Genomic DNA, 13,332 nt, shown 5'->3' on the forward strand with positions numbered 1-13,332 from the left:
AGATATGAGTGCTGAGCTTAACACCATGGGTCTGCATCAGCGCTGGAGCTTCATCCGCTGTCACGATATTGGTAATGCTAAAATTGAGCATAGTCTTGTGGGCATTGTGCTGGCAGTTCGATCACTTTGTGTATCACTTCCACTGGAAGTGAGGTGTGCCTGTACAATCACAGAATCACAGAATCTCAGGACCTCGAAAGATCATCTAGTCCAACTCCCCTGCCAGAGCAGGATCACCTAAACCAGGTCACACAGGAGTGCGTCCAGGTTGGCCTTGAATGTCTCCAAAGAAGGAGACTCCACAACCTCCCTGGGGAACCTGTTCCAGTGCTTTTAGGGGTGGTGACATTAGCCAAAATACTCTTAGGGCTCACAGATGTGTGAGATATTTGAGGTGACCGGGCTACGTTACATGACAGTACTTGGGAATTGCTCTTGCCCCTCCACTTGGCTCAGCTGATCATTGTAAGCAACTTTGGGATGACAAAGAATCACCGTCTGTCCCATTTCTCTCTCCTTTCATCTCAACTGAACAAATGCTGTTCTTTCACCCTCTCCTTGTAACTTATGGTTGATGTCTTTCCTACAAAGTCAGACCCAAACTCAGTCGTAATTACCATCTACTCAAGCTGTCGGGGGGTCTCATCTGGTCTATTCTCTCTTGTTTAATAAAATGTAGCTTGTGACACCCACGTTAATATGCTCTAAAATGAGAATTGACTATTTGGAAGTTAATCATCTACTGAGTCATATTTACTCTGTAATCTGCCATGAGCCATCCTCCTTGTTATTCTCCATTTCACATATTTGATGTCTTCTTTGCATTTTGAATTTTACCATCTCGAATTTCATCTGGCTGATGCACTTCTACTGAATGCTTTACAGATGTGAATTTGATTTCATTTAATTAGATTCAGCGAATGCCTTGAAAGACCAAAATATGACAAATTTGTATCTGAGTCTCTGTCAATCAGTTCTACAAGACATTAACCATCTCCTTTTAAAGCATATCAAATAGACACTTCAGGGTTGCAGGCCTCGACTTGCTAATTTTACCTTCATTGACTGATCAGCTAAAAAGCCTACACTTTCATCAACAGATTTTTAAACAATTTATTTATGTTCCTGAAGTGTCCTTGATATCTACACATTTTGCAATTCTTCCATATTTTTTTAGTAAATTATCAAGCAGCAGACACAGAAATGCAGACAAAAACCAAGCTTTGCAATTTCATTTCATGTACAAACAATTAAATATCAGTATTTCAAGGCATGTCCCATACTTTATTGCCTTTGAACAAGGGTGCAGTTGCTCATTTATGAGGGAAATTATATGCATAGCTTCAATTTTCATGAAATGTTTCAACTAAAAAGAAAACATTTTCATTGAAGGAGCACTAATATTTCAGTGCTACTTGTAAATTAAATTCTACAGCATCATCTACATAATTACCTATCTTGCTTTCATAAGCCACTCTTCTACTGTCTGGTCTTCAATATCTTATTATTTGTTTCAAAGCTATAAGCTGTTTTGTCGTGATACTTTCTGAATTTTTTAGAAACATATAATTCTGTAGAGTGTCTCATGTCACATGGCTATCCAATCATTTTATTTTACTTTCAGTAAACAAACAAGGATATTATGTTGAAGATTAAGACCTTGATCTCTTATGCAGATAATACACACTGAAACCCTTTATATATAACATGTGCAGTTAATCACTACGGTAAAATATTTTACTGAACATGTAAATGAATACTGCACATGTATATGTCGCTGGGAGGCTACTATATGGCAACATTTCTGTTGTGCATTGTTTAAACCTGAGAACTTGACTGAGAGAAAACTCTGACCAGACCGGAGTCTCAAAGGTGATAAAATATCTTGTTGTTCAGGAGTGAAACAAGGCTGGCAGTGCGTTTTGGAGCTGGTAGGTGATGAAATTCTCACAAGAAGAAATTCAGTCCTTTCCTCAAGAATCTGGATCAGCTCTTAAAGTTTACATTCCCAAAATTTCTGTTTATGTCTAATTCTGATTTTTTTTTCCCCACAAAATTCCCATAGTATCAGAATTATAACTTAGTTGTTTCTTTTGTGTTAATGACACAAATAAGATCACCGTGAGTTTAAAAACCACAGTTTTCTTAACCCTTTTTTCCCAGAGATGATACAAGAGAATTTTAATCTTCTTCTGCCTGTTCCACCATCCTCTGTAACCTGAGGGCTTGGGCCTATGAACTTCTTCCTGACTTTACTTTAGGATTTTTAATTTAAGGAAAATTTCCTCACACACTGACGGCACTTATTAACTTACATGAGCAAAGTTCTGTATTTCAGTATGGAACTCCTGGAGTTGGAAATTAGTATTAGAAATTGGTATGACTTATTTTAATTTTTCTTATGAAAAAGTTCCTTGGTGAAAATAGGTTTTGATCAATGTTACTTAATCACATAATTATAAATATAGCAAAAGGAGAGATGTGTGCTAATAGAATTTTCACTAACCAAGAAACAAGCTATGCCTAGAAATATCTAATGTTGGGTAATACACCTGTCATGTTGGTAGAGTGGAAACACTGAATCAAGAAGAATCAGATTCTACTGATATACTACCTAAGGTCAGGCACTGAGCGAATTAGAAGGGTGTTTTCTTGATAAAAGAAGTGTCTAATCTGATTTTTACCTTAATGTAATCTGAAAAACTCTGGTTTACCCTGAGAAGAATTTGTCTGGCTGGCACAGCTCCTTCACTAGTTTGATGGAATTGCTGGAGACAAGTGTTTCTTTTTAGTGTGGAAGCAGAAAGATATTATTATAGTAAAGCCTTGTGATTTGCTGCTTTCAGGCCTCCATTCGTCAGCTACTTAAAAGCATGTTTAATTTAAGCTTCTTGCTGATTAGATCTGGCTGTCCAAATGAGAGGCTGAGCAGTACAAGTTATGGGTGATCTTCTGTTCACCGCCTTGAACAGTGATTGACAGTGTCTATCTTGTGAATGCAAAACGCTGGATATAGTTCAAAAAATAATACTTCCTTACACAATTAAGCTCAAAAACCTCCTAAATCCCCTTGACTTCAACACCCTCAGCCATATGTGTGAGGCACAGGTGTCCTGGCTTGAGCTAAATAGAACTAATTTTCAATTTAGTGATTTTACTTTTCAGCTCAGTCTCTTTTAAGTAGGTGAACTTGCTGAAAACTAGCAGGATGTTTTTCCAGTATGTGCTGCTACAATGATAAGCTCAAGGCCACTGTCTCACCATGGGTGCGATGTCTGCACCTATGGGAGGGGAAGCAGACCCAAAACTGACACATTAGCTATTCCATCCCACATACATCACACTCGGTATAAAGCCGAGGGATTACGAGGGTCTCAACAATTCTTCCATCTTGGACCCTTCCATTTGTCTTGACCCCTCCAATGGCCAAAGTCTGAGCAGATCCTGCTGGTTCATCTGCCTCTGATCCTGATCCCTGTGTTCCTGCATCAGCTCCCACTGCTGCTGGGTCCAGACTGGGACTTTTCCAGTGCTTCCAGAGCCTCTGGTGACATCATTGTCATTGGGGGAGGATTTTATATTGGTTTTGTATATATATTTATACATATATGTATATATTTCAATGTTTTATTATCATCCTGTAGTATTAGTATTATCGTTTTATTAAATCTGGTAGTTCTATTTTCCAACCCATAAAATCTCTCTCCCTCATTCTCTTTTCTCTTACCTTCTGGGGAGGCCAGCCCAGCCCTAAACCACAACAACAGGGAAACATATTAATGCACATCCCCGAATACCCGTCCATGTGGTGCAGTGTCCACAAGGTCTCTCAAGGAGCTGAATTCCCCATAGACTGTTGTGCAGTGATCCCTGAGATGTGTTGAGATGAAAAGGCCAGGAAAGTGCTCGCCGTGACCTCAAACCTACCCCAGTGCAGGCAAGCATCTTCATGCATTCGGGACCCTATGTTTTGGCTCTTCTCATCATTGCTCTCTGTGGCAGAGCAACTAGTCCTCAACAGACTGAAGAACATTTAAGTGATCCTTGTATGCACTAAAGGGAGGAAGCTCAGGATTTTTCCAATCCCTTAAGGCTACTGGGACACAAATTAGGGTGTCATGGAGCTAAAAGGAGGTGGTGCTTGGTTGCTGGACTGAGCTGCCTATGGAGGAGCACAAAAATACTCCTGACAGTTCTGGTTAGAGTGCTAGGCGTCACTTAGGACACAGCCGAGAGCTATTCTGTGTCTGCAATGATTTCTGTTAAGTTCGGAGACACAGCATAAAATAAAAATTAACCATTTGCAATGAGACAAATACAAAGGAGACAAAGACCTCCTTGTGAACTATTTTGTTAGAAATAGAAGTTCAGGATATTATACTGCATTGGAAAAACCTGGGGTTGGCTCCATGCCCACTTATCTTCAGTCTTAATTCAGCTTTTTCAATGATTTTGTAGGATGAATCTGAGTTTGACTGAAGTCAACCCTAATAATTTCTATTTGATAGTACTGAAGTAAGAAATGCTTTAAAAATGTATTTTTCTTTCTCTGTTATGCGTAGCAGCATTTCAGTTTTTCCAGACTCTTGTAATAAGGAATGCAAGTTGTAAATTTCCTTCAACGACTAGATAACACTTTTCTGGATATGCTCACTTTTTAATACTTTATGTTTCATAGGAATAATTTTGTGCTTCCCACAGGAGCCATTTCCAAAGATAAGCTAGTGGATAGATAGACATTTGACCATAAATCACAGGAATATTTTTTAGCTATGAGCCATAACAGCTTTGATATTTGAAGTTTATGACTAATAAATATTTTCTAGTTAGACAAAACTATCATTTAAGTCTGCAGGCCATGTCCTCACCTCAGCTGGATCTTGTTGATCAGATTTTTACAGTCTGACCTGTTCAGACTAGTGTATTGCCCTGCAGATCATACTCTGAGCGGAGGAGGCAATCTGAGCAGTAAGTGACTGCTTTACCCAAAATAAGTCTGCAAAATCTTCTGCTCTGACTTCTTAAATCACTCCCACAGGACCAACATATCGACTGGACCGACTGAGCAGAGTTTGGCCCATCAACTGCATCAGGATTATATGGGATGAGCGCTGTGACATTTTACACAGGTTTGTTCGCTCAGTAAATGCGATCACTGTCATAGCAGTGTAAATGGTATTCAACATTTTCTCAGGAGACCTGAATCATTTTCTGGTTCAGCATGCCCTACTTCTCCGAGTTAAGAGTGCATCCCAGTGGTCTTTTCCAGTATGTAGGTTCACACTTACCTTGTAATTACATAAGGTGCAAAACAAAGTACAAAAGTACCAATAAAGGTACTTATTTTCTTTGTTGCTCGCTGCCTCCGTCTCTTTTGTTCTTCGAGACAACGCTCTCTTACGCTGTGTGACATTCAACACAAACAAGAATGTGAATCATAATATCAGGTAGCAGATTTTAATGGCTTTACTTATGAAAAGATGGAAATCAATCGTTCCCATAAGTATACGCACATAAACCAGTACCAGGTGCACTGCATTTATGTGGGACAACAGTAAGTAATGCATTGTATGATCACCTTACCCTCCAAAACCAACTACTGAGAATAGATGATTATATATTTATATGCACACAACCCCATTATATCAATTTATATACAGTCAAATTTGTGGAATTCAGCCTTGAATTCAGCTGCAGCTCCTTTTCGAATTACTGTAAGCTGTATTTTCAGGCCAAAGTTTGCTTTATGATGTATAGAGATTAGGAAAATATTCAGAATGTGATAGGCAGCATGCTACTTCCCTAGAAACAGCGATTCCATCACCACTATCTTCGATAGGAGAAACTTCCCAGCAAGATAAGCAATAAAACACAATAAAATCATAGCAAGGAAAAGCATGCTCTGAACATTCAGCCTAACGCTGAAGCAATCACTGTATCCCATAGCTGTGCCCCATGTGGCCATAAATCTTGCAGCAGCCTCTGCAGCTCTGAACGCATTGCAAAGCCGGGAATTACATAAGAAACCCACGGCACAGGGATGCTCTGACTCCTCGCCTCAAACCAGCCTTGTTCCTGACTAAACACACACGAATTAGTCACACCCTGGGGTTTTTTTCCTATCCATGGCATTTTAGGACAAGACGTTGTCCTTTGAGTTTCCCAGTGGTGGTTTCACCTCGTCATGAGAGAGATGCTGAGGCTCTTGGTGTGCCAAGGTGATGGGAGCATGGGGATGAGAGAAACTGCCAGAAATCCCATTTGAAATCCACTTGTTTGCTCCCCAAAAGAGTGATAATATGAAAACTCATCCTCCTTCTCTGAGGAGACCTTACTGCAGCCTTTCGGTTCCTAAACAGGGCTTACACGAAGGATGGGGAGAAACTTTTTAGCAAGGCCTGTTGCAATAGAGCAAACGGAAATAGTTTTAAACTAAAAGAAGGTAGATTTAGGCTAGATACAAGGAAGAAATTTTTTACGATGAGGATAGCGAAACACTGGCAAAGGTTGCCCGGAGAGGTGGTAGATGCCCCATCCCTGGAGATATTCAAGGCCAGGTTGGACAGGGCTCTGAGCAGCCTGATCTGGTACCAATGTCCCTGCTCACTGCAGGGGTTGGACTGGAGGAGCTTTAAAGGTCCCTAACAACCCAAACCACTCTGTAATTCTATGATTCTCAACCCATTTGTGTAACTCCTGTGCTGGCTGTGCATTTTGCGGGACATGGGTGAGTTACTGTCTTCTCCAGACAGGCTGTTGGATGCACAGCACTGTTTGTACCTCCCAGAGGCCCAAGGCCATCTGTACCTGAACTGGTCCCTGTGGGAAAGAGCAAAACCAGAGTCAAGCTGTGCTCCTGACATCCCTCTCTGTGCTGCTGCACGTTGACTGATTGCACAGGTCCCATGGCAAAACTCTCGCGTGTCTTGGGCAAACCGAATAGTCTGGCCCATGTGCTGCATTTTGTAACTGCTTGGCATCAATGTCTCTGCTTTTATTGTAAGTTTGTAGCTGATGACTCACCGTCACATATGTTGATAGCTGCAAGGTTCGTGGCCATACCCTTACGTTGTTTGCTGTACGAGCAAATGTTTGACCATCCTCTAAATGCATGTTATATCCTGAGAATCTCACTGTGCTTCGATGATCCCTGTGGCACTGAGTTCTTATGTCACCTTTTGGTTATGTTAACAAAAACATGCTTCCTTTGATCTGTTTTATACATGGCCATACACTGCCAGTCCCCAGAGCAGCTACCATGATGGCAAAATGAACAAAATACTGGAGGAAAAGGGTTTTCTGCTTGAAATAACGAATCGTCTCACTCTTAAAGAATATGCCTGAGTAGAAGGAAAACACATCTAAAAGTGTTACATGTTCTATATGTCTGAGTTATTTGCAGAGAGAAATGACAGCTGAGAAGAAAACAAATCCACCTTTTCAAGGGAATCTATGATGTGCTTTCAGTTCTGCAAGAGCTGGAGAACTCGGAGTATTTTTGGGTGCACACAGGTGATCTTAGAGGTTCGACAGCTTCGCTTAAGACCTGTGTTATTAAATTCATTGTATCCCAGGCACATGGTGATATAAGAAAAGAAATCTCCAAAATAGGTTCCATTAGGGTGTTGTCAGGGTGTAGAGGGTGGTGTATTTTTGTCTCTAACAGTTTCCCCAGTTATATCTGCTCCCTACTGGCACACACAGAGCTGTCTTTGACTCCTAGAGCTCACACACAACTTGAGGAGTCCTGATGGACTTCAACCAATTTCTTTTTTTCAGCCTTTCCAGATGTAGCTAATAAATACCACATCACAGAGGAAGGTATTTTATCTTCTTCCTTCATGTAGATAATGTACACAGATGGGTATTTTGCTTTTGCACACACTTTTACGCACTCAGATAAGAACATATATACAAGTTCCTGTAGTGACACTAGCAATAGGACTGGATTATTGACTAAGCTTTCATTTAAAGATTTTAATATCTTGAAAAATCTGAGATATATCCCTTTGAAGGTTTGGTATTTTAAACAAAGTTTATGAGATACTGGACCTTAAGATCTGTAAAGCTGAATACACCAAAAAGATAGTATACATAATTTGGGTGAAGAAACTCATGGGTTAAGCACTTAAGAGAAGTCTTACCCAAATCTTTTACAATACCTAGGATATCTTGGTCTTAAGAACAAAGTCAAGAAAAAGCAGCATCCAGTAAAAAAGGCCCAAGCTAACTTGAAAGGACACGTGCCCCAAACATTCACACGATTTTGTGTGGTATTTAGAGGTTTCCTTTGTACTCGCCTTAAATGATCTTCAGGAGATCACTCGTGTCTCTCCAAGTCACAGGTAATAAAGCCATCTGCCGTAACGCCTGTCCTAGACCCCCTCGCGGCGAGATTCTGAGTCATAGGAAGCAGAAAAATTGTCTCCACGGATTTCTCAGCATTGAAACTAAACCGTGCAACAAGCCAGAAAAGCCAGGGTAGTCTGAGGAGGGATCACAAACTTCCTCCTCTCATGTGCCTTCTCCCAGCATCCACCTCTATGCTGTTAGGTACCAAAGTAAACACTGAAATTGCCTGTAGTCTAGAAAAGAAGCTAAAACTCCCCTTTCTTAGAGAGAGGCATTAGAATAACCTGATGCAAGAGATAAATTATGGTTAGTGTTGTCTCCTCTGAAGAAGGGAGTTATCATTCCCACACTGAATCCACCTCGCAGTGAGGTGATTACAGGATGCAGGAACACCCTCAAATTAACCTAAACCAGGAAAAAAAAATGCAGAGGAGGGGAAATACCACTGAGATTTTTTGCCCTTTTTCTAAGCTTTGCTGTGCAGTCCAGGCATACTTTAAGCATTAGGCATCACAGTTGCTATTTCAGATAGCCCCAATGGGTCCATGGCACTGCCCTGGGAGTAACCACCACATCTCATGGTGCGTGCAGGAATTAAGACCGGTCAAGGCACAGTTTAGCAACCAGACAGCACGTAGGGCAGAAGGGTGGTTTTTTTCCTCTATGTGACCTGGAGGATAAGGGAAGATTTATACATGTGTTTCTCAAGAACAGTAACGGGACTTGCCTGAAGTTCTGCTCTGCATTTTTGGTCAAAAGACAGCTCAAGCAGCTTAATTTCGAGCAAATATTTCTGTTCCTCTGACAGTTTGCTGTCCTGCCCTGATCCTTTCAGACTTATTTGCCTCAGGCTTAGGAATCCCCCAAATATGACCTTTTTTTGAGGACAGACACATGTGCTTTCCGTCCGGCAGCTCTGCTCCTGGCTGGCTGCAGATGGAGAGAGCTGGTGCTCGCCTCCAGCTTGCAAAGGACAGCGAAGGGGGGGACCAGGGGGTGTCTGGCGTGGGACTGCCCCCTTCAGCTGCTCCCGGCTGTCCTCTCTTCCAGGCAGATTTATTCCCCCGTATCAGACAACTTCTGTACTGCCAGCATTTTTCTGTAAGTCATTTCCCTTTCCTTCAGTTTCTGACAGAGCCAGTCTGAACCTGAAGATCCCATCTCTGACTGTCTCTCAAGCAGCACATGCATCCCTCACCTCCTCTCTCTCACCCTACCCGGCCAAACCATTTTCTCGTTTTTTTTTCCAGGTAAATCCATCAGATTATTCCTTTTCCAGTCACCTGCTCCAGCCCTAAGCCAAACTGGTTGCTCTGAGCAAACTAGACTGATTTATTTCCACACTGTGACCAGTTCCTCTGCTTCCCCCTTTCCAGAGCTCACTTGTGGACCCCGCCACCCCACCCCAGTCGTAGCTGGGTCTGAGCCCCATCCACCCCGGTGCACCAGAGCCTCCCAGCCCTCAGCCAGGACATGCCCACCCAGTAAAGGCTTTCTCTCCTCCAGCTTCACCGCTCCACTGCCCTTACCGACCCAGGGAAAGCTGTCTGTCCTGCCCTCCCTCCTCCAGCCAAACTCGCATCCTTTCCAGATCCAGACATAGCCCGTTCAGGCTATGATTTTTGCTTTTATGATTTACAAGATTTTGAGTTTGTGCATGATCCCTGATGTGACTCTTTTTGTGCAGCATCCCAGCCCACTTCCATTCCCCTCTGGGGCTTGCCATCAAGCCCGTGATTCTCCCAGCCCCCAGAGACTTTTCTCCTCCTGTGCTTAAAGACTCTCATTCAAAATGAACTTTATACATCCCTTGCTTGTCATATTAACATTGCTACTGAAATCTCTCTCCCTTGGATTTCAGTACAGGCATTCATGCGTACGCATTTTGCAGATGTTATTCCCTTATAATTCTGCCTTTGGGAAAGATAAAGTTAGAGAGCACAGTGATGGGAAAACTGCTGGGAGAAGAAGCAGCCCGCAGCACCCGGTTTCCCTTCTGAACTGGGAGTTTGGGGACACAGGCAGCCTCAGCCTGCGCCCTCGCAGGGATCCAACAATGCTTTGGGCTGACCGTGCCGAAAAATGCAAATCTATTGACCGCTAAATCCCCCTGCAGAGACAAAGGGCAGCGATCTGATCACTGGCTCTAAAGGAAGTGCATGCTTAGCCTAAACTGCCTGTTTCTTTGCTCTCCCTCCCAAAACAAGCCCTTAAGCACAGCAAAAAAGAGTTGCTTGTACAACTGGAAAAATAAAGAGAAGTAAAAAGAAATGTGCAGAACAGAAACCGGCAAGCAGGATGCTCATTTCCTCCCTCTCCCCACCCCCTGCTGTGACACAGATCAGGCTGTATTTAACGGACAGGCACCTTACCTGGGGTGGATGTCCACAAGCAGCACCAGGGTCTGCATAGTGATCACGTCGATCCGCTTACAGTGAAACCGTGCCACCTTCAGCACTTTTAAATACGTGAAACACAGGACTATGAGGGAGAGGAGGAAGCTGAGTGTGTGAAAGACCCCAGTGAAAATCACAAACTGTGTCCTGTCCTCCGGTTTCTTGTTGTACAGGGTGCAGGAGGCATAGAGGTGATGGAAACCCACCCAGGAGAGAGAAGCTGCCACTATCGGGAACGACACCGAGTGTAACCACGTGTAGCTGAGGATGAGAGCAGCATCCCTGTACCTCATTTTGGAATGATAACTTAGCGGGAAGACCACAGCAATCCACCTGTCAATGCTCAAAGCCGCCATGCTCAGCATGGAGTTGGTGGTGAGGAAAGTCTCCAGGAAGCCCACGATGTGGCAGATCTGGTCTCCTCCCGGTTGACTCTTGTAAATGATGCCAGCCAAGGTCAGGGGCATGCTGGAAACAGTCATCAACAGGTTGCAGAAGGTGAGGTTGAGGATGAACAATCCCGGGACCTGCTTGCGGATGTCGGCGCTGTAAAGGAAGCACATCAGCACCAGCAAGTTGGCCAGCAGGGCCACCAGCATCAGCACCACCACCACGAAAGCCAGGATCACCTCCCAGATGCTCATGGTGCATCCAGTCACAGGAGGGACATCTCCGAAACTGCGCCGCGCCGGCACCTGGGGAGCATGGTGCGAGGCGCACTCACCTCGCCCTCCTCCCCAGCCTGCCCGCACTCTTGCATGCCCTCTGTATTTTTAGAGGAGCCGCAGGTTTTTTCTCTCCAACCTCCCCCTCCTCGCTGCTCCTTTCCACGTCAACGCTCTCTGAGACGCGCACAAAAGCACTGGGAATGCCCATCAAACTGCGAGGAGGGCTTAAAAAATATCAGCAGGGCTGAACCACCGTCTCCATTGGGTCCAGTCGAAGGAGAGCAGGTTATTCTGAGAAACTGCTCTCCTGAGATCCCTAATTATCAGCCCCAAGCTGGCGAGCGATTCACCGAGTGAATTGTGCTCCCTTTCCCTCCTGCTTTCTGTCTCTCTCTCTTGCTCTTTCTCTCCCCTCCCCTCTCTTCTCCTCCAACCCTCACGCCCTTCCAGGCTGAATGTAACCTGCTTTTTATGATCACAGATAAAAACCCCATTAATGGATTAAAGCATGCACACGACTGGTGATTCGCAAGCGTGATTATGTCATCCCCGCGCCACAACCCCTCCCCTCCTCCTTGCCACTGTGACTAGAGTTTCCTCAAGAGAAATCCCATGCTTTCCTTTAATTGATTTAGCCATTAATTTGCAAACAGCCCTGTAACTGAATTCCTGCACTCAGCTGTGTTTCCTGCATCTCAGTGCATCCCTGCCACAGCTGCTGCTTGCCCTCAGCCAGAGGCTTTCTTTTCAGTAGCTGTGCTCAAAAAATGGGGAAAAATTGATGTATTCTGCTACTTCTCTGCAGCTGGCATTAGGCTACCAGAGTGGTTTTACTGCTCTAGTTTAGCGCTTTGCAGTCTCGTGTCTCCAAGCACGATGTGTAGGAGGAAAATTATTGCTTCCCCTCCTCCTGTAAAAGCAGGGAAAGCAAACCCTGAAATGCTGCTGTAACGTGCCCGAGGTGACAGAGCAGGTGAGTGGTAGAGACGACGCTGCCAGCCTCGCCGTTCAGTCACACTTAGTTCCCTTCGGCAGCCTTTGCCTTTCCTGTCTCTTTAAAACAGTTTTAAGTGGGAATGCTGAGAGGTTGAGAGCGATCAGGACATCAAGGCAGCCGAGCCTTAATCCCCGCACAATAAAAAGGCAAAAGACACCCCGCAGCATGGTGGTTGTGGCTCTCAAAGTGCCCCTGCACGCGTGCAGGAGCTCGATGCTTGGGGGAATCTTTCCTTTGTGCTCACAGACCTTGCCAGTGCCATCCATGCTCAATTTCCAGCAGCTTTTGGTTGCAGCCACTCAGGCTCATGGCTCAGCAGCAGAGTTGTAGCTCTGTGCAGGGTCAGAGCTTTAGAAGGGCTCCTTCTCTTCCACTTTTTGTTTTCTGAAGCCAGGCTAATAGTGAAGGGGGTTCACTTTGTAAATGACAACAGTCATCAAAGACAGCAGGGACTCTCCAGGACAGTTTGGTCAGGTATGCAGGTCCTCCATGCATGCACTCAGCAGAGCAGGAGCAGCTCAAGGTGCAGCACCCAGGTCTGCCCATGAGCTCTGTCAGCTCAACACAGGTCTATGCCCTCATGCTGTGAGGATGAGGAGCAGGATTTCAGTGTCCTGAAGCAGGGACTCAAAGTCACAGGAGAAAAGCTTAAAGGTGACCCCTTCTCTTAATAACAGGGATCTTTACACTCTTAGGAGAGGGAGGCTGAGAAGATGAGTGAGAAGATGCAGAACTTGCTGCTGCTGTGCAGCACCAGAACCTGTTGGATGGAAAACAACAGCTCTGGATAAGAAAGGTGTCCTAGCATCTGTGGTCTGAGCAGGGTGTCCACATTAATGTACCTAGCATGACACCAGCTTGAAGCTCAGCAAGCAGAATGCTGCAGCCTCCCAGGAAAAAAATGTGAGTTGAGAGGAAC

General features: G+C 44.2%; 1 protein-coding gene across 1 annotated transcript in view; it reads right to left on the reverse strand.

Moving 5' to 3' along the window:
* GPR26 (G protein-coupled receptor 26) overlaps nucleotides 1-11,392 on the reverse strand; it is a 13,666-nt gene extending 2,274 nt beyond the window's left edge. Inside the window, exons 1-2 of the mRNA XM_010184070.1 lie at nucleotides 10,725-11,392; nucleotides 5,289-5,402 (exon numbers count right to left, since the gene is read on the reverse strand). Of these exons, the coding sequence (XP_010182372.1) occupies nucleotides 5,289-5,402; nucleotides 10,725-11,392 (782 nt within the window). The remainder of the gene's footprint in view (nucleotides 1-5,288; nucleotides 5,403-10,724) is intronic.
* Between the last annotated feature and the right edge of the window lie 1,940 nt (nucleotides 11,393-13,332).

Source organism: Mesitornis unicolor, unplaced genomic scaffold (genome assembly GCF_000695765.1).
Source record: "Mesitornis unicolor isolate BGI_N332 unplaced genomic scaffold, ASM69576v1 scaffold2725, whole genome shotgun sequence".
NCBI lineage: Eukaryota > Metazoa > Chordata > Aves > Mesitornithiformes > Mesitornithidae > Mesitornis > Mesitornis unicolor.